This window comes from Anopheles darlingi, chromosome 2 (genome assembly GCF_943734745.1).
Source record: "Anopheles darlingi chromosome 2, idAnoDarlMG_H_01, whole genome shotgun sequence".
Classification (NCBI taxonomy): domain Eukaryota; kingdom Metazoa; phylum Arthropoda; class Insecta; order Diptera; family Culicidae; genus Anopheles; species Anopheles darlingi.
In genome coordinates this window covers 88,104,402-88,124,409 of record NC_064874.1, presented here as the reverse complement: position 1 = coordinate 88,124,409, position 20,008 = coordinate 88,104,402, and the positions used below count along the sequence as shown (strand labels likewise).

Genomic DNA, 20,008 nt, shown 5'->3' with positions numbered 1-20,008 from the left:
TACTTAAAAACTGCACTTCCAAATCGATAGATTGGACAGCCTTGTTAACATTGCGGTAAAGTACTTAAAAGTGCAGCTGTTACAAATAGAAAATTATTTATCCGCCAATAGTTGATTAATTAAATGAAAATCCTAACAAACAAATCAAAATAAACTCGATCACTCCACCTTAGGGTTCTCGGATGTTTCGAGCGTGACTCGATTCAAGCGCGAATCGAGTACGACTCGATGTGATTTCCACAATAGGGCGTTATGTGCCCATCGAGTCTTCTTCGCTTATGTGCACTGCCGCCGCTTCTGCTGTTCTGATACACACACGCCCTGGAAAAGCGACGTGATTTTCCCTCCAGACAATTGTCTGCCAAACGGAAAAACGAGGAGGAAAACAGCTTTTCAAAACCTTGCCATGCCGGTGGTGCCCAGACCGGTCCCAGACAGCAGAACACACCGGGAAGAGGCGAGAAAGAAAAAGCTTCCTCCAGACTGGCCCGCTATTGTGTCGTCGTCGTCGTCGTCGTCGTCGCAGCAGGAAAACCTCGTGGCGAACAAAAGCCCTGGCCCGATTGGAGGAGGAAAATTAAAAATCATCCTTTTTCCACCCAGGGCCACCGACGGCCGGCCCGGGGTTTTCTTTCTGCAGGCGGACGACTCGTTATGCTGCCGGCGCGTTGCGCAGTTCAAAAGTTCGCCGATTTATGCAACCGCCCGGTTATGCTGCTGCTGCTGCAGCGATGGGGAAATGCATGTTAACGTTGCTTTATGACGACGCAGAGGGGCCACGAGACCGGACTTCTAAGGACCTGCGATGCTCGGCCCGGTGTTTGATTGCAGAGCAAACACGAGGAAAGCAGCACAAGTTAACGCTTTTTTTCCGGCTCCGGGGGAGCAACCTCCTCACGCGGTTCAGGGGCCAGAGAGTGTCGTTGACTTCTCGTGTGGAGAAAGGGGTCATTTGGAATTCAAAAAGCGTTCCGCACCACAACTTTTGTGTGAAATCGATAAATTATCGGCGAATCCAAGAGAGAGGGTGCGAGATTCAGCTGCTGCTTTGCATGATCGCCACTCGCCGCTACGGCTACCCTTTTCCGCGGGAGGGAAAATTGATTTAATACTTATTTTCCACAAATCTGCACACAGTTGACCCTAATGGGAGGTCGTCATCGCTGTTAGCTGCGAGAGAGGCGCAACGACCACCCTGAACTAGAACGCCCGCCCCAGTGGAAAGAGGGGGTTGCGTTTTATGCTCCCCACTATCCATATGCTCTGGTATTGGAGCTGCTACTAGTAGTAGTGTGCGTAGTTTAGGGCACCGAGAGCTCACTGCTCTATCTTGTCCCCATGATGCGAGTGTTCTAAATCCGCAGCCTCTCGCTCGTGCCGCACAAACACTGCGATGCTAAATGCTGCAAACATCAGCACCCGAGAGCCAGATCGGCGGCTCCCGTGGTACGTGAGCGGCCCAATTGCTATGTTAGGACCCCCCCCCCCCCCATGAGCACCCCATAATCATGCACCCCTTGCGGGTGCGCCACGCTACCCAACGCTACCATCATAAAACAGCAACATATTCTATCGAGGCGATTGCTGTTGTTGTTGATAGGCTCAGCATAATTTCTCTTCTCCTCTTGCTGCGGGTTGTAATGCTCGTGTTTTGCTCTCGTGACACACGACACCCCGTGGCATGGGCGCGCATGGGCTTGAATTATGCTGGCAAATTGTTATAGCAACCCCCTCATCGGTCGATGCAGTCATCGCTACAATGTGGTATAATTGTCGTCGTGTGAAATGGAAAACAGGAAAACTCGATGATGATCACGAGAGGAGTAAATCGTAAATCGCGAATTAAACACACAAGCACATCTAAGTGGATCGACTAATTAGAAAATCCTAAATCACTCCGCCCTAAACGAACATGCAGCGCATGCAGCGTTCGTTAGATTGATGAATGATATCGAAATTAAATCGGAACGTCGGAACGCATTCAAAATGGAACATTGAACGAAAACGAGAAACTTCCTCCCGCCTTTGGCTGGCCATTCATAGTACCAAACCATTCCCACACGCCACATGATTCATGTCGAAAACGCTCGTAGGCATCATAAATGCACGCCAAGGGAAAACTGTGCCACCAGGCCCATCTGGGTGGATCGGGCACCATTAGGTGCCAGGTTGGTGCGCGTAATGCTTTCTATGCTGCCGGCTACCTGGCCCGGACTCACCACGGGATGCAGAGACAAATCTCGTTCGCAGGTTTGTGGAAGCCACAGTTTACTATCATTTACTTACCCCATGGTCTGTGTGTGTGTGTGTGTGTGTTATCGTGACAAGCGAGCATCGCGCGCGGTATGTTGAGGAAGATGTGCAATCATCGCGGTATGTAACTAAAGCATTGCGTATACTCACCTGGAAAGAGTGAAAGGAAGAGAGAGAAAGAGAGAAAGAGAGCGTGTGAGATAAAAACATTATTAGATTACGTTTCAATATTTAATTAGGTGCGATGTTTTTTCTCCTCTCTCGCCTTCTGCTGCTGCTGCTGCTGCTGCCTTCTGCTGCTATCAATTCATTGACCAAACTTTCTATCATTCAACCCTTGCGCCCCCGAGGGCACTGACAAGATGGCGATGAAGGCGAGTGCGCTTCGCACGCAAGCCGGGGTAACATGATCGTGGCCACCGCAGTGGATCGTTAATGGAGTTAATTTATTATCGAAAGCTTACCCCCAAGCTCTTGGTGCGCGATATGCGTAATCTGGTGATGGCCCAGGGGAGGGCTAGTTGGGTGGGGAGGTGAGGCACTGGAGGAGCTGTTAATTTGAAATCCAAACCCATCGCGCGACACACACACACACGCATCAATACGCCCGCTTCTATTGCTGCTGCGATGGTGACGACGCCGCTAACGATGTCGACGAAATCGATCGGATCGCGCGACAAAATGGCGCGATCGGCTGCGCTCCCCGCAGGAGATCGGTATCGGGAGCCGCCATTAGAGTGACATTAGGACGGCTGTTTGGGGTTTTCGGGGGGGGGGGGGGGGGGGGGGGGCGTGGTTTGAACTTGCCGGCAGATCGCGCAAAACGGTCCAGTTGGTGCTGGTGTTATGTTTGTCCAAACATTGGCCAACTATTGGAGCGAAGTTGGATTTGAAGTCGGTCGATGACGTGATCTCGTCGCACGATAACGCGAAAAGTCGATCAATCATTTCGCGCGACACGACGGGTTGACAACTACTACTCCCGTGGTTCGATCAAGTTCGATTCGAAGGCCGCGGCCTGCGATCGAGGTGATGATGAAGTTAATTTTCTTGGCACCAACCAATCTCGTGGCCACACCACACACAGTAGCGCCCCTGGATGACCTTGGTAGCCTGGTTTTTGATGAATTCCATTGCTTCGGTTTTCGATCGATGGCGTGAAATGCGATTATATCGATCCGGAATGGTCCAGATCAAACGCTCCGCTGAACCAGTTCTCTCGATCTGTCTGTCTCTTTCTGTGTTGCTGCAGGTGTGCTCAACACTCTGCTGGCTGTCGATCGCAACATACCGCAGAGGATCAGAGAAGTAGATCATCAGGAAAGGCGGAGACGAGATCATCATCACGCGACCTTTCAAAGCTTGGACCACAGGATTTATCAGCACCAACAAAGCGTTCGAGAGGCTGCTCTGTGGGACCACATTTTACACATTTTCGTCGTCTCGGCACATTATGGTTGCGGCCCATATTTGGGATCACGCTTCATCATCATTCAGCAGCCCTCCTGCCAAAAATGGCACAGGCGATGCAATAAAAAACCGGCGGCGGCGGCGCAAGATTGGCGCGCGTGCGCCATCGCACCGCGACCACAAACATTCCCCCCAGTAATTGCGGCTGCGCTTGGCCGTTCCCTTGGGGCCAATTTATGATAACACACAACAAAACAAAAAAAAAAAAAACGCAACGCAGACATCTGCAGACATTGCAGATCCCGGGGTTACTTTCCTCGGAGCGATTGGTGGCGATTTCTTCAATTAATGATCCCCGTGGAACGATCCCTCGATCTCGAGAAGATTGGTTTGCCTTTGCGCGATCTCGAGAGAGAGAGAGAGAAGGTCCACCATAATTGCTCTTCGCGGGGCGTTCATCTCGCTAATGAAGCTGTATTCCTCCAGAAGCCCTTCCCTTCCCCAATCTATCCGCTATGCAGCACAAATTGCTCCGCCTAGGAAAACCCGAATTTTCCTTACCCAAAAAACCCCTCGGGCGCCGCTTTGTGGTCGTGGGGAGTGAGCGGACCAAGCGCGAGCAAAAGGTGAAAGAAGGGATTGGATTAAATGCTAATTGACTTGATTTGGAGTTGTGGTGCAGTCAGTCCAAACAGACGACGACACACTCTGCTCTGGTCGAGGTGTTAACTCGATTCCGGAGTGCGGAGTGCCCGGACCCGGAACATGATCGATAACTGACCCCCCCCCCCCCCCGAGAGAGGAAGGAGTGCGAGGGGCACGCATAATGTGTCCGGTCGGTTCTGGCCCCCCAGGCATAGACTCTAGTGCCCCCCGGCCAAGTCGTGACCAAAAGCTTTCCATTTCATCCTCCGTGGATCGCGCCGGCGAGGAGTTCGTCTTGACATTTCGCTCGCTTACCGTCGCCGCGAACGCGAATGAATAATCTTTTTTCGTGTCTCCTCTCCCTTTCTCCACACATTCTGAGGCGGCTCTTTCTCCGGTTGGAATATTTCACGAACTATAACGCTTAGGCGAGATCAAGAGAGTGAGAGAGAGAATGGAGAGTGGAGAAGGGAGGGAGCCTCACCTCGAGGTGTCGCTGTGCAGAGTGCATGTGCAGCTGCATATGCAGGGCCGCCAAATCGTGGCAAATTTCCCGCGAGTTTGTCATGAAATATGCATTCTGACGCTTCTTCTTCTTCTTCCTCTTGTTTTTCTTGGTCGTGCCTTTCTTCGACGGGAGTGGAGAGACCAAAAGGGACTCCGCGGTGTAAGTCACGGTTCGGTACAAGCGGGTGAACCACGCGACAAAGTCGACACGGTGCTCGTGGCACGTTCCACAACACCACCACCGTGTGTGTGTGTGTGTGTGTGTGGAGGATGACATGGTATGGAAATTGTCGACATCGGCACCCTTCGCCTCCATCCCTTCCATGCAGCACCGAGCATGACATGTTGTCGGAGGTAATCGTAATCTCGCTACATTTACTAGTTATGTTTCACACTCCACCCTTCCCACCCCCTTCCCACCCCGTGGCCACGCAGAAGGAGGCGCAAGAATTTGAATTTTCCACACCATTAGGCAGGACAAGAAAGATCCGCTTTCGCGCACGGCCGCCAAGTCCATGGCCCTCTTACGATGGAGAGCGTGCGTTGATGGTACGCGCTCCAAACAGTGAATCAGAGCACACACAAACACACACACACACGTGCGCACGTTGTTGATGTTTTGAGCAATAGAGGCGAAGGAGCTGGCACTAAACACAAAGATAACTCGAACACCTTGGCTGGCAGCACCATCACATGACCTCTGAGGGGCTGATATAGAAAGGTATGCGAGGTATGCCTCCACTCCAGGGTCACCATTACGTACGAGGGCACTGTTTGAATAATTAATACCACGGCAAACAGACCGCGAGATATGATGCATCCTGTGATGGTGATGGTCATACGATTCTCGAGCTCGATCATTAGGGAAACCATTAACCGGGTCCGAGGACTGGACTTGGGCGCCTTTCCGCATCGAAAGATTGATCGATTGTCCGGTGAGATCGCGGCGCACAGAGACCTCGAAAGGGCTAACTCATTGTTTCATTAACCTTGCACCTGGGTTCAGGTCCAAGGGAGTGGACACACACGTACACACCTAGTGGTGATTAAGCAAATGTTTGTCTTGCTTCGCGCGATGCACAGAGAGCACAGCATCGCTATGACTTCATCGACTACGACTATGAAGTTCGTGATCCTGTGATCTTCGTCCACCATCATCGATCGCACGGGCACTCTATTCTCGGCGTATACGCCTTTCGCTGTGGTTGCGTGTGGCATATAACCGCGAGGAGTCGGAGCGAAGTCGTGCAGAAAGGTGCTGCTGGTGGTAGTGGTAGTGTTCCGTGGCATTTGTCATCTGTCGCGGGGCGATGTGTGCCAAAATTAGCATTTCATATATGCCATCACGCCGCTGCCTTTCTCCGTCTCCTGCTCCTCTCTTCTTTTTCCGCTCTCCACTACGGAGGCCCCCCTGCGAGAAGAAACTGTGCGCGGTTGGCGGGGATATGCCGGGTACCGTTCCGCGATGAGGCTACGACGGATTCATGCAAATTCCCCGCTCTTGGAACGAGCGGAATGTCCAATTTCTGTGGACGAACGTATACACCCTGAGTCACCATGGGCTTCATTATCACGGGATGCTTCAGGCATGCGGAGGGATCGTCTTGTTATAAGAAGTTCGCTCGAGAGACGAGTCTTCTCCGCGGAGAAAGGAAGAAGCGTCGTCCGGTGTGTCGGATCGGTGATGCTATCACGTTACAGAGCCGTTCGCCGGCATTAGAACATCAGCTGCATCCCATCCCGCTGGGAGCAGCGGGAGTTTGTAATCTACGGGCACTCCCATGGTCCACGGGTTCGAACGCGATCGAATCGTCTTCGGCATCGACAAATGAATTTGTTTCACTTTTGACGCCAAGAACGTGGCAGATACTCACGACTGGTAGCGAGTAGAAGAAGGACCAGTAACAGCAGAGGTTGTAATGAGATTTCAATCGAGTCAACCCTCGTTGTCGTGTTCGATGAGAGGGGGGATGGATTAATTTGAAGCCAGACGGGGGTTTTTTGATTAATTTTCAACCTCACCGACCAGGGTGTTAGCCAGGCAGATGATGACGTGCGGAACAAAATGGCGCAGTATGTTGGAGGTTGTTGCTGGAGAAAATTGCACCGCCTTTCCTCCCACACTAATAGGGTTAACAAACCATGTAACGTACTGTAGCTGTAGTTGAGGGAAAATGTCTTTTCAATCTGCACCGGCTCGGCAATGTTTTCATACTTTTATGATATCTCCGAGAGTTATATCCCCGCCGGAACGTTCATTTCAATTCCAGACCGCGGGAAATCGTGGATTGGATTGTTTGCCACCACCACCGCCATTGCCGCAGTTCCACAAACCGGGCTCTGTGGTTTATCTATCTCTCGAGGGGATGCTCTCGAGCACGAAACTAGGTCGCAACGTGTCTAGGCCGGCTGCTGCTGGTGCATCGTCCAATGCGTTTCCGGAAGGAATGCCAGGAATTGATGAGTACACGCTCTGCCCTGCCAGCCAGTGACAAGCCAGTGGTGGGATGGATATGGAATGTATGTCGAGTGATGTTCATGCGCCCCGCCAGTACAACCAGCACCAGCAGTACGCGCGGTATGAGAAATCTGCAAAAGTAATCACTGTCCGGACCAGTGAGTTGAACACAGCTAACCTTGCCACGGGGCCACTCGGCAACTCGGTATCCCCATCATGAGTCGCGTCTAATAAACGGTAATGATGCACCGATAAAATGCATTCGCCTGGCACGCGGATGGTAACGCCATTTGGAGTTTTGCTTTAGACCGAGAACAACGGGCGCATGGTGTAGCTGCATGTTTTTAAAGCCAGAGCCGCCGCGAGTCGATCGCATAGATCATAATCATATCTTGAGCGTGATGGCGCTGGTGCTACAAAGCGTTCGTGGGAGAATGGTGAACTTTGGCCAGTAGGATTTGGCGTGGCAAACGCCGCGGAGACCTTAACCGACAATGTAGCTTCCCGAGTAGCTCGGCGACTCTCGGGTCTCGACGAATTAATGGTGCCAAAGGGCTCTGACAAATGAAGCTGCGGTGCCGATGATGCCGATCATGCCGATAATGTCTCAATTTTCAGCGCCTATCAGGGTTAAAAATGGGCGTGAAGATACCAGTTCCGGGGTTCAGCTCAGTACCGGACGTCAGTTCGAATGTTTGCCTCATTCATCAGACTCCAGCCGAGAATGGAAGAGCGTTTGGGGGAGGTTGGTTTCCGGTGACATAGAGCGATTTGTACCAGTACCGTTGTTCAACATTTCCTCCCTTCCCTCCTCGACCGTGCCCCTTCAGGCGACAAAGCCTGTCCCGAGGATTATCGGAACCCGGGCTTTGGAAGTGACACAACTGAATACCGAGAACTGTACCGACCGCCGCTGGGGAGTATGAGGTAAATCTGGCTTATGTAATGCTTATCGAGCTGCATCAGACAACTACCGAAGGCTACTCCCTCCCTCACCATTTACCATCCCAGGGGAAACGAGACAGGCGACAACTGTGATGTGTCATCAATAGGTGACAGTCTGAAAAATGTTGGCAACAATCCAATGCCCACACACACACACACACACACACACACACACACACATACGGTGATGTCTGTCTCCAGTCTGCTGTCTGAGGGTAAAAGTTGAATGTTCGAGAGTCGCCGGTTCGCCTCCACCATCGATAGCCATCAATACGGCACACTGCCTGCTACTTTCACCAACCCTTCTTGTCCGAAACGGGGATGTTCGAACATCGGTACATCTCTCAGCGGAACAATCAGCAACAGGTCATCGTCATCGTCGTCGTAAGGGGATGGTTGAGGCGGTGGTGGTTGAGATGGACACAGGAATTGGCGATTAAATTGTATTTATAAAATTGAGCGCCCATTATATCGAACAATCTTGATGCGGGACTGCGCCTGCTGTTGCTGCAGGAGGTTATCGGAGCTATTTTCGAACAATATTGTGTCCGCGCGTCCGATGACTTGTGACAGCGGTTCTTCAGGAAGTTGGGACGGTGATCCGTCGGTTAGTTTCCGTTATCGGAAGTCTCGGGTGACTCTGGACTGGTCAGCAGCCGGGACCCTAATAAGCGTCAAATCGTCGACATCCGACGATTACCCCTGGTGCACCAATGGCGGCTGCACTGTGACCGCCGGTTTGGCGAAAGTGACGACTATGGTGGGGCTCTCTAGAGCCTCCTTGAGGGTGCTGTCGAGAAAGTTGTTGGGATGGCGGGATGGATTTAATTGAGCCCACTAGCTGCTGCTGCTGCTGCTACCGCCCCCTGATTAGTTTGGGTCACAAACACTTATCTCTCGGAATCACCGTTTTCCTGCGAGATGTAGCAACATCAGCAAAGGAAATGAGGTAATACTTTGCTGGTAGGACCGCTGCCTTATCACGCCACCGCTCGGAGAAGCTGCTGATGGCATTAACGCGCGAGTTGAGCGATGCACCACTTTCAGTATTGCACAAGACATTCTTCTGCCAAGTGTGTGTCTCCAACTTCAACACTTGTCATTACGTTTCCGAAGCAGCCACCCCTCGGGGGTAATGACAGGACGAGTTAAGGAAATACAATTAAGAAATGCATTCTCGTGACTAACTGGCGTCGTGTGCCGTTGAAATGAGAGACACAACTGCAGCTTGCGCTTGCACACAACTGGTTTAATGGAGTTGGTAGAAGAAAAATGGCACCTAATCTGTGTGCGTAGGGTGCACATTAAGGGCGACCGTCGGCTTACGTCGATACAGCAAGGTCCAACATACATGACGGCCCCTCGAGGTATAGAATCACGCTGCGATTCCACAGAAGTGGGTCGACGGTTTATAGGACCGTGTGGACCTGTGTGTGGTGTGCGCTTTGTGATGGTGGTGCTAATGCACGCTAATCGTCAACCACGAGGGACAGGTGGCTCCGGAGTTGAACCATAAACCACCGGCTGTCGTTAGCAGCTGATAGAATATGAATGAATCCAATAATGGCGAGCAACGAAAAATTCCTTCGCTAAAAACTTGCGGACACTAAATCAATCCATCGCCCTGGGATTTACCTAAGAGCGATCAGGTGGCTACAATCTGCGAGCAGCTCGGCGGGCAGCTTAGGCGTTAATAGAACTGTTGTGCCGGGACCGGAGTCTCCAGCCGTCCGGGTCGTGAGTTGCAAAATATTTACCCCAAAAAGCCTCCCAGCGAGCGGGTGTCAATTGAAGCCATTCAAGTGTGCGACCTTCCGTGGGTTGCTGCTGCTGCTGCCGGTGCCGGTGCCGTGGCCAGCTGGCCATCGAGGATGGGGATTATTGTGCTGCAAAACGGGTCAAAATATTTGCTCACCCACCCAGGACGGAGCGAGCACACAGCCCTGACAAACGCCTGAGAGTGAACGCCTTCATCAAACACCTCGAGTAGTATCGCCTTAGCGAGTTTGAATAAATTGTTTGAATTACTTATTACATTGACGGAGGACGGGGCAGGACAGGACAGGAGTTCAATCATGGACCGTCTTCGAGAGGCTCTTTAGCCCGGATACTGAGCCGTGTGTTACCAGCTGGCCAATCCCATCCCCAGCTCGCTTGCTCTGCTGAATTGACACAATTTGCTTCATTAATTCCATCTTGTAAGGTATTGCCGAGCACGTCGAGCACGCCGAGAGTGCGTGCGTGCGTGCGTTCTACTTCATCACCATCATCCTCATCATTCTACTGCCGTCGTGCCATCAATGGACGTCGAGGGGCAAACCAGTAGCGCATCAAAAGCCAACGCCAATCATCGCAGTTTTGTGCTGCTGCAGCAGCAGCAACAACATTTGCACCAAACAGATCCCATGGCCCCATTTCCTGGTGTACACCGGGGATGCCAGGATGATGCATGTACCCGGTTTTACCCGGTCCATGTTCCTGGTCCGGGCTTCGGTAGCGACAGCATAACTCATCGATAGCCATCAACTGCGCCGGGCTGTTCCGGAGACTCCGGAGCATCTTGAGGCATTACGTCCTTGTACACAAGATGTGGCCACTACTGACAAAGCGCAATCCAGCGGGGAAACTCGTTACAGACGTGAGGCGACCCGTTAGTGACATTATCACAGTGCGCTGGTGGTGGTGGTACTGCAGCATCGCCGCGATAGCATAGCATTTGATCTTGGATCTGCAGAGTGGAGTGGAGTGGTAAGCAAACAGCAACTGCAGCAGCAACAGCAGCAGCACAATGCGCACTTCGACAAAGGAATGCAACATGCGAACGCCGTTGTGTGCACTACCTACCCCCGGCCTCCCGCCCTGGTCCTGGCGACGACAAGGCAACTTGAGATGCCCGTTTATGGCGAGGGCCCTACCGAGGTGCCTGCCTTCTTCTCTAACGCGCTGACCATTTAATGAGCCCGTAAGGGTGCCACGGATATCAACCGCCGTGAGGATGCAGGAACGGTATGCGCGCGAAAACTATGCGCCAAGTCGCCGACCGACGAGTGAGTGAGTGAGCGAGCGCGACCCCCACAATCGACCGTCGCCAATCGCGGCTGCAGGTATGATGCGAATCGATCAATGACATTTATGGCCGGATACTTGGGCCTTTGTACTTATCGGCCAAAGGGGGGGCCGATTGGAGAAGGGACGCAGCATTCCATTGCGCCGGCCAATTCCGCGCGCGAAGGCGATGAGGTGCATTATGCGAAACTGATGCTGCTGTCGGTGCCGCTGCAACCTATTTCTGGTGATGTTCGTCCAGTAACAAGGGGGCCCTCAGAGCAGCAAAAGTTGTTCCCATGGTAAGGGGTGGGGCCGCGGTGGTGTGGATGGTTTTTTGTTGTCGTCTTTTACGTCCGATCGGATGTGGTCGGTGTTGGATCGAAGATGAGCGATGGCATCGGCGAGTAGGAATTGTGAACAGACAGACATTGGATCCACATTTTATCACTTGCAGATCATTGGTCGCTGTGATCACTGACGATGACGATGACGATGATGAGCATAGGAGATGATTATGTAAAAGGGATGTTTCGCTTTTATGCGTTTTTACTGTCGAGAAGCATCAGGGATTACAATCAGACGCTCGAATCAGAATGATTTCAGCAAATTTATGACAAAAACATGTTTCTCGCGAGCCCTCTACGCCACTGTCTCAAGTGGTTTGATAGGCAAACGGTGTATTTTTGGTTTAAATTACGAAAGATTAAAAGGGATCCATCGACCGGAATTGGTCCAATCCGATGATATGACATTAGTCGCAGCGCCGAGAACGCACACCAGCTCCCTCGTGAAAGCCACTTGAAGATGGATAGCGGGATGAGAGGTTAAAGAGATTTCGGTTGCATCACTACAAGAGCCATTCGCGAGCGCTTCTGCTGCGGATGAACCGCAACCGGCACTTCACTCCTTGGTTGATATATTGCGATGCAGCAGCTATTCTTAGCTCACCAGATGGTTTGCGGTCTGTAAGGGCGTGCACGAGTGCGTCTCTGAATCACCCGATTTGAAGTTTCAAAACCTTCTGCATCCTTCAACATTAAACCGCGCATCATCGCACCTCCGATTAGTCATCCGTGTTTTGTTACTTCAAATCAAAAGATTTGCCAAAGCACGGCGCTCTGTCAAAACACATGCCAGAGCGGTCTGTGTAAGCATCAAGAATTGGCCATCTCAGCGTGTTCGTGCGATCGATTCGACCAAGTACGTAGAGCTCAAATAGGGTGCAAGGAGAGAGAGAGAGAGCCGGTATTGACGTTTGTTGAATAAATTAATCACGATGTTTGCTTGTTATCATGCGGCATGCCGGCAACATACTCGACGAACCGATGCGTTTTATTATGCCGATCGGCCATATCTGAAGGCCGCCACCGCCGCCGCGTGTACTGCGCGTGGTTGTGATGGCAGCAGCAGCAGCTGCTACGGCTGCTGTCGACACGGACACGACGACTTACAATGTTTGTCGGCAGTAAAAAGCTACAGACTCCGGACCAGAGGGGGTGCAGAGGTGGAAATCATAGCTTCGGTGTGTCAAGCACACGATTGATCAAGCACGATAGTGCCGCCCGATCAGCATCATCGTTAGATGCCGGGACGGGCTTGCAGAATGACAATGATAGTAAGGCAGCTCCAATTTTGCGCAGCGTCATCGACGGTAATGCCAAGTGTGGTGTGTCCGGAGTACTGTATTTTGACAAAAGCAGCCCCCCGCCGGTCCGGTTGAGTAGCTCTCGTATCGTTCGCGAGTTCAGCGCATAAGTTCCAAGTAGTTCAGCTCCTAGAGATCCTTGAGCAACGAGGCAACTATTTGCACGAAGCACTCGGAATGCAACGACCACCTCACCATTTGAACCAATTTGATCTGTCGGAGCTACCGATGGCGAGGTCATTCAGACCCTCGTCGTCATTCGTATGCGCGAGGTGCTGATTGATTGAAATTTCAAATTTCAAGCGCCCCCCTCCTAGGAGCCCGTGCCTCAATCAGTCTTCATTACGCTCACGATCGCAGATCCGCGGTGTGACCGACCGCGGAGTGCAATTTCGCGGTCGATTGGTGGCGCGGTGGCATTGGTGGTCGATCTTTTGGCATTTTCTGCCCTGCTACGAAAGCGGGGGCTCTATTTGCAGACCGGAGAGTTAGTTATGCAGTGCAGGCAGGGCAGCTATGATTTGCATGCTAGCCTCCAATTGCGCCGAGGTCGAGTCGTGAGATGAAGATGTGAATTCCGAACGGGGTGAGCTCGAGTTAGAGTTTAACATTTCGTCGTTGGTTTTTTTTTGCCAGCATCACTGCCGTCCAGGTTCTGGATTCTCAAGGTGCGGTGTCTCTTGAGTGTCTAGTGGATGTCTCTTGAAGCTACACACACACACCTGTTGGCCACGAAGCGAACGAGTGAAGATCGCTTCGCTTCACTTCGCGGTCTTCCAATTTGCATCGAAGAGGGGCCCATTCCATAATTCAAGAGTCCAATTTGAAATGAGCCAAGTAGCAACACATCACCCTAATTGCAGCATATGGTGGCAGCAGCAGCAGCAGCAGCAGCAGCTGAGGGGCACCTGTGTCGATGTCGTCGATGCCTCTTCGCTCGGTTTTATTATGGCAGCTCCTCTGCCAAAGTGCAAGGTCAATGTGATGCGTTTTTTTTACGGGCCACGCTGCATTGAACGATTACGGTACCCGAACCCATTCTGGAGAGCATCATTGCATTCACCTCTTTTTGCTGCTTCTTCTCCTGGAAAGGGGTGCGATCGATCGAGCTGCGCGTGATGTGATACGATGCAATTGCAGAGGGAATTGCTGCAGTCGCGCGTCCGTCCTGTTGACGATTTATGTGACATTCCGTCGCTCCAACCGCTTGCCGTGTGTGTGTTTGTGGGATGGTTATTTTTTGTTTCCCATTTTTCATCGCTTTTGACATGCCACTTGCCAAATGAACCGGTCCGTCCGGTACGATGCACCGCAATTGGGGGCGAGAAAAATTCCCGACATTTTTTTTTGTGGTTGCGGTGTGTTGTGTACTCAGTAACCTCACAGTTGGTCGGCGGCTTACCGGGAGGATGGTCAAAATGTAGAGCCAGGATAAGCCGGACAAATTGTGCGACCCAAAAATGGTGGTCCAATCCTCGGATGAAGGGCGTATACTACCCTTAATAAGGACATTTGCTGTCTCATTAAAGTGTTCGCACAACGGACGCGCTGCTACGTTGTTTAATCATCCCCGTAATGGACGCCAACAAGTACTCATAACTGTCAAAAGTTGGTGAATTATTGGACCCGTCCCCGGCTGTCGCGTCTGTGCGTCGCTTCCTCAGGAGGGAATTCGCCACCATCGCCATCATAAAATGAAGATGTTGTTAATTTCGACATAATTTAAGTGCAATTTAATTTCCCAATCAACAGGACCGGACGGAGTCTGGTTGCGCTCAGGGCCCGTTGTTTGCGAAAGACGTCCTCTTGGACCAAACCCCGAGATTGGTGTCATGTGCTCTCCATCGAATCGAAGCTCCACCGTAACAGCATCCGTGGTCGGTTGGTGCATCCAGAGGACCTGCGCTCCAAGTTTCTGAAGGATCTCTTTCTTTATTGTCCTCCTCCACCACTCTTCTGCCACGCCACCGTTTTTACTCCGGTGGGATTTTTCGATTTCCTGCGAACAGCGTCGTCAGCGTGGTCGCGAAAGTTTTTTTTTTGCTTCTTTCTTTTTAATGAATCTTGGCGGTCAACCGCGATGCTCTGAAACAATGCACACTGGTGTGTGAGTGCCCCGGGGACATTGCCGGGTGATGGGTGTCTTAAAGTCACGGAAATTAAAAATTCCTTCCACTACCAACAGCAAGCACCGCCGAACGCAATGAAACCATCCTTCATTTCCGTCATCCCATGCTGCGCCATGGACAAGAAGGGAAGACGACGAAGAGTTGCGTCAGCTCGACTCGAGCCAGCTGACTCCAGGCCAGTGGACGTTCGCCTTTCCTATCTCGCGCCAAGGCCGATGCGCGAAGATGGCCGGCAAAGATAACGGCGATTCGATTGTTCATAAATTTAGCCGGAGAGGAGCAGTAAGTACCCTGTGCCGGAGAGGGGGGGGGGGGGTGGTTTCGCGCGCTTTGGCCTTACCGAGGGAATTACTGCCATTCACGGAACGCACAGGACGGAAAAACAGGTTTCGTCGATCGCCAATCGTCCGCAGAGAAAGCAGCAGCAGCAGCAACAGCAGCATCATCGCCAACATGTGCACGAGGAAGAACGAGGTTAAAAAGGGGTCACCGGCCAACATCGTTTGGGACCCAGAGCAAATGGGTCGGTTTAATTTGTTACCTTCGCGACGGACAGCATGGGCAGCATAGAGACATATGCGCCCGCGTGTGCGTCCATGATCGATCGTAAGCGCAAGTATCGATCGAGTTCGATTGATCTACAGACTAGCAGCTCGTTCGCTGTCTGTCTCGCTTACACTAGCATCAATGCAAACATGCCCTAACGTCCGGAGCCAATCAATCAATCGTCATCGAAGGGGTCCGTGCGTGGTCAGCGGCAGGCTATTGGTAGCATCAAACGACGAGGCGATTGCGCGGCGTCATTTAATGGTTTTCAATGAAGTATTAACCTCATTGCAAATGTATTTGCGAGCCGAGAAGGTCACATCCATGGCATGCAAGCACATTTTTCGTATTAAAGAGAGAGAGACAGAGAGCAAAAGGTTCTATTGGGAACCGATTTGGCCTAGTTCTAGGGTTGAATATTGCTTGTCAATCCGAACACTGTACAACACCAAAACACCTGTTCCGACGTACTACGCGCCACGCAGGTCAAGCGTACCGAAAAATCGATACTCGAACGAGAACGAGAAAAACCCATTCCAGGAAAATGTTTACCTTCTCTCTCGCAAACGTCACCGTACCGCACCGCGCCACCACTGACCAAAGTGTGGCCAAGAAAGGAACATTAAATGTGGCCTGTAGTGTGGGGACGCAAAAAGCAATTCCTGCCACGGCTACCCATAAATCTTCGTTAGGTTTTGGTGCCTGTGGGGTGGCGGAAAATTGTGTTACACTTCAAGTCCCTCCCCCCGAGCGGTCGGGCGAAAATGTTTGCGCTCGCAACACTCGCACTCGTACCCGAAAACTCGGAAGGAAAGCGAGAAATGAAATTAAAATTTATTTCCTCTCTAAATCCGTTTCGTCCTTCCGAGGGGCACGGGGTGTGTAGTAGTTGTCATTAGTCATTGTTTGGTGGCCCCGGTGGTGGTCAACGGTAAATTGGAGTGGAGGTCGGGTTGAAGGAAACCGAAAACCGGTGGCACGAATTATACGCGCGTTGTTTCCGCCGCCACCCGTCCGGTTGGTCGAGGATGAAATGCGCGGACAGGATAATTATGAAATCTGTCACTTGGTCGGCCACCGGTGGGGTCGGTGTTCAAACAAAGGCGAATCTTGGAGAGAATGCCGGAGGGGGAACAGAAAACAAATCGGTGTTGTTTGCTTCACGGGAGCGCGATTCACTGGCAGAAAAAACTTCAAGAATGACACTTCCGGTGGTCCATTAAAAAATATGTTTCCAACAATGGGAACGAGCAGCCGTGGCAAAGTTCTTTGCACAAGCTCTTTGTGTGTTGGCCGTGGCCGAAAAGTTTTGCTGGCAAATAGCCGTGAGGCAAAGTCCTGATGGAAGTAGGTCAAATGCGGGGAAACACAATTCTGGAGAAGCTTCTTATCATCAAACATACACACTAACGAAACGCGCACACGAAAAAAGGACATCCGGAAGGTACTTACGTTTGTTGACAGCTGACTGGAGAGACTCATGACCTGGTCCCGGGCGTCCGTTAGTTCACGCTTCAAACGACGCACTTCGGTGGCCTGACGTTCCTCCGTTGATCCGTACAGGGACGATCCTCCGGAAAGCAGTGATGCCTGGCTACCGTGCACTGTTGGACGAAGGAGGAATTGAGTGGCGGTCGTGGTTGAGCGCTGCGGGGGCTTAAGGACATCCATTACACCTACCTTCATCGTTCTTCTTCGGGTAGGTCAGTCGTGTGCCGGCCGTAACGGCACTGCCGGTGTGCGTTGGTGAGAGTAGCCCCGCGAAACCACGGGCCGGTGGTGTCGGGGAGGTCGGTTGACTCCACGGTACCATACCATTGCCCGAATGGACCACCGTACCGACCGGCAGGCAGTAGTACGGTTCGATCTCCACGTCCGGACCACGGCTCAACATCGAGGGATACATTTTCTCCGATTTCGTCGATCTGATTGGCCGCAAAGGGGAATAAGAAAGGTGGCATTAGAAGCGGAAGCAGAGGGGAGCAAATGCTGGAACTACATGCTACATGGCGCGAGCTTCATCGAGCCGATGATCTCTACTGCTGCAAGGGATTTTCGGGAAGAAATTAGCCCAAAACAGAGATGGTAACGGTTAAAGGGGAGGAGAAGGGAATGAAAACCGAGAGCCGAGAGTAGAGTAGAGACAGACAGAGAGATGGAAAGATGAAGGAAAGATGGAGCAACACGCGCTGGGCGCGGAATGTATGCTACGACGCATGCAAACATGCACGGCAAGATGGTGCGCGAATCCGAAATGAACTCCCACCGCGTGTGTCTTCCACACGGAACCGACAGTCCCGCAGCAGTCCGTATTTGCCATAAGCGGCCAGCGCCGCCAGTGGACCGACCTCTGCCTCGGATAAATATTTAAATCGCAAACAGTTATTCAGATTTTGAACTCCCGCACACCACGGCACCAACTTTGCGCTTTTACGGTGGACACTTCACAGGATTTAGGCGCATAGAAGAAGCCATTCTCGGAGTGGCTGGTTGTAGCCGGAGGCGCAGCAGCAGCAGCAGCCCCAATGTCTATAAATGGTCAGAACCGCGATGGCATTTTGCAGTCCGGCGCGCATTCGGTGACTGCCAAGCCGACAGCCTGGGAAGCACTCGGTGGTCACCGGGACCAACCAACTGACCGACCAACTCGGTGCCTGACAAACATCTCGTTCGCATTTATGATGTGACCATAAGCCGATGCCGATGCCTGATGGGTGATCATCTTGCCAGCGCCAGCGTGCAGGCTTATGCTGCGCTAAGGCGTGTATGCGTGTGTGCCTTCGCATGATACGTAAATAAGCGCCTGCAAATGGGCGAATAAATATTAAAGTGACGCGACATTTGTGCCGTTTGGCGACGACCGAAGTCGACGAAGACCAAGACGTTTGTATTCGGAAGGACTCCGAAGCGGTCAATATATGCAAACGAAAGCACAACGGTGTGCACGCTGGTTCTGCTGTTACGGCTTATGCTCTGGTGCGTTGCGTTGGCTGTTGTCTAATGTATTGGGAAAGAGCATCACGCGAGGCACGACATGACGGAACCTTATCCGGCCGCTTCAATCACGAGCACTCGATGTCACTTCTGAACAATTCCAACAATCTTGTTGAATTGAATACCTTCTTTGAGCTTTTGCGTCAAGGCTATTCCTTCTCAAGATGCCAACTATTTATCATTTCAAGCGGAAGTGCAATTCAAAAGAGAGAAGGAATTTGAAGCAAAATACCATCCACTTCCGGTTATGCAAGGGTTGGCACATGCTTGATAGGATTTGCAAATAGCAAATCGCACCGCTGCGGCCACGAACCATGTAATAAGCTTTTTATGCTACATTGTATTTTATGAACCAAGAGCGATGGTCAGCAGCAGACCACCACAACAATATTGTCATTGTTGCAGACCACAACCGCAGGGCCGACAGCAACAGAGCCAGCAACAAACTCAGCAAAAAGCTCATGCCAAGCTCAAGGATGGATGCGCTCGATCCGGTTAGCCGTATCGGACGGATGCAGGCAGAAATACCGGGCACTATCATCATCAGGACACCGTAAAGCAGGATAATATTTATCAGGCTCATAACTAATGGAAAGCCACAGAGAAAGAGCCCGAGTGACCGAGCGGTGAAGCGGCGGCGAATGGCAATTTTAATTCCTTCCATTGTCATCCGGTGCAGAACGAAGCGCGCGCGTGAAGCATATCGGAGAAGCAGCTTTTCATGCTGCAATAACAAGGCAGTAAATTCAATTAAAAACTTTTTCATCTTATCGTTCACCAGCAGCAACTGGCAGCAGTTGGTTCTGCAGGAGTGCACTTCAGGAGCAGCTTATTCGATGAGAGTCAGCACTTTTAAAGGCACAAAAGGCTGATGCAGAAGCAGTAGCAGCAGCAGCGTTGGATCCTTGTACAAATTGGAAGCAAAGCAACTATCATCAAGTCGAGTATCGATCTCGAATACAAATCGATGGCATTGTGGCATGTGTGTCACGCGGCACACCGTAATTATCCTCCAGTGGTTACGGCTGCATAATTTACGTGGCCTCAGAGTAGGCAAGCACGCAGTATCGAACGGAAAAGATAACCAGGTGTCAAGGCCGAGGATAAGGAGTCCTTATAATGACAGCCTGTCAATCGACTTCTCGCTCCAAATTGCAATGCGTAAGCAGAATGATGAGGACAGAACGCGCGTGACTCCCCCTGGCACTCCCAGGTACATGCATTAATTTTCGGATACGCGATGGGGAGCAAGGACAACAGCAACGGGGAGGCGGAGGGTGTTAGGAGGGTGCTACACGATGCAAACGGGACGAAATGAGTTTTTCGTCTTCGTCCGCTACGAGTGCGCACGGTGCGGCGCCATCGTTAGACATGCTATGAATGTTCATGGATTTTATCGATTGCCACATGCTTGACGGTGTACTGCGG

The 20,008-nt window shown here is 51.6% G+C and overlaps 1 protein-coding gene across 4 annotated transcripts in view; it reads right to left on the bottom strand.

Moving 5' to 3' along the window:
* The window catches only part of LOC125951603 (protein sickie), a 108,963-nt gene that overhangs the window by 55,792 nt on the left and 33,163 nt on the right, over nucleotides 1–20,008 (bottom strand). For all 4 annotated transcript variants that reach the window (XM_049680545.1, XM_049680546.1, XM_049680547.1 and 1 more), the window contains 2 exons: nucleotides 17,267–17,511; nucleotides 17,039–17,190 (listed from right to left, as the gene is read on the bottom strand). In XM_049680545.1, coding sequence (XP_049536502.1) covers nucleotides 17,039–17,190; nucleotides 17,267–17,511 — 397 coding nt within the window. The remainder of the gene's footprint in view (nucleotides 1–17,038; nucleotides 17,191–17,266; nucleotides 17,512–20,008) is intronic.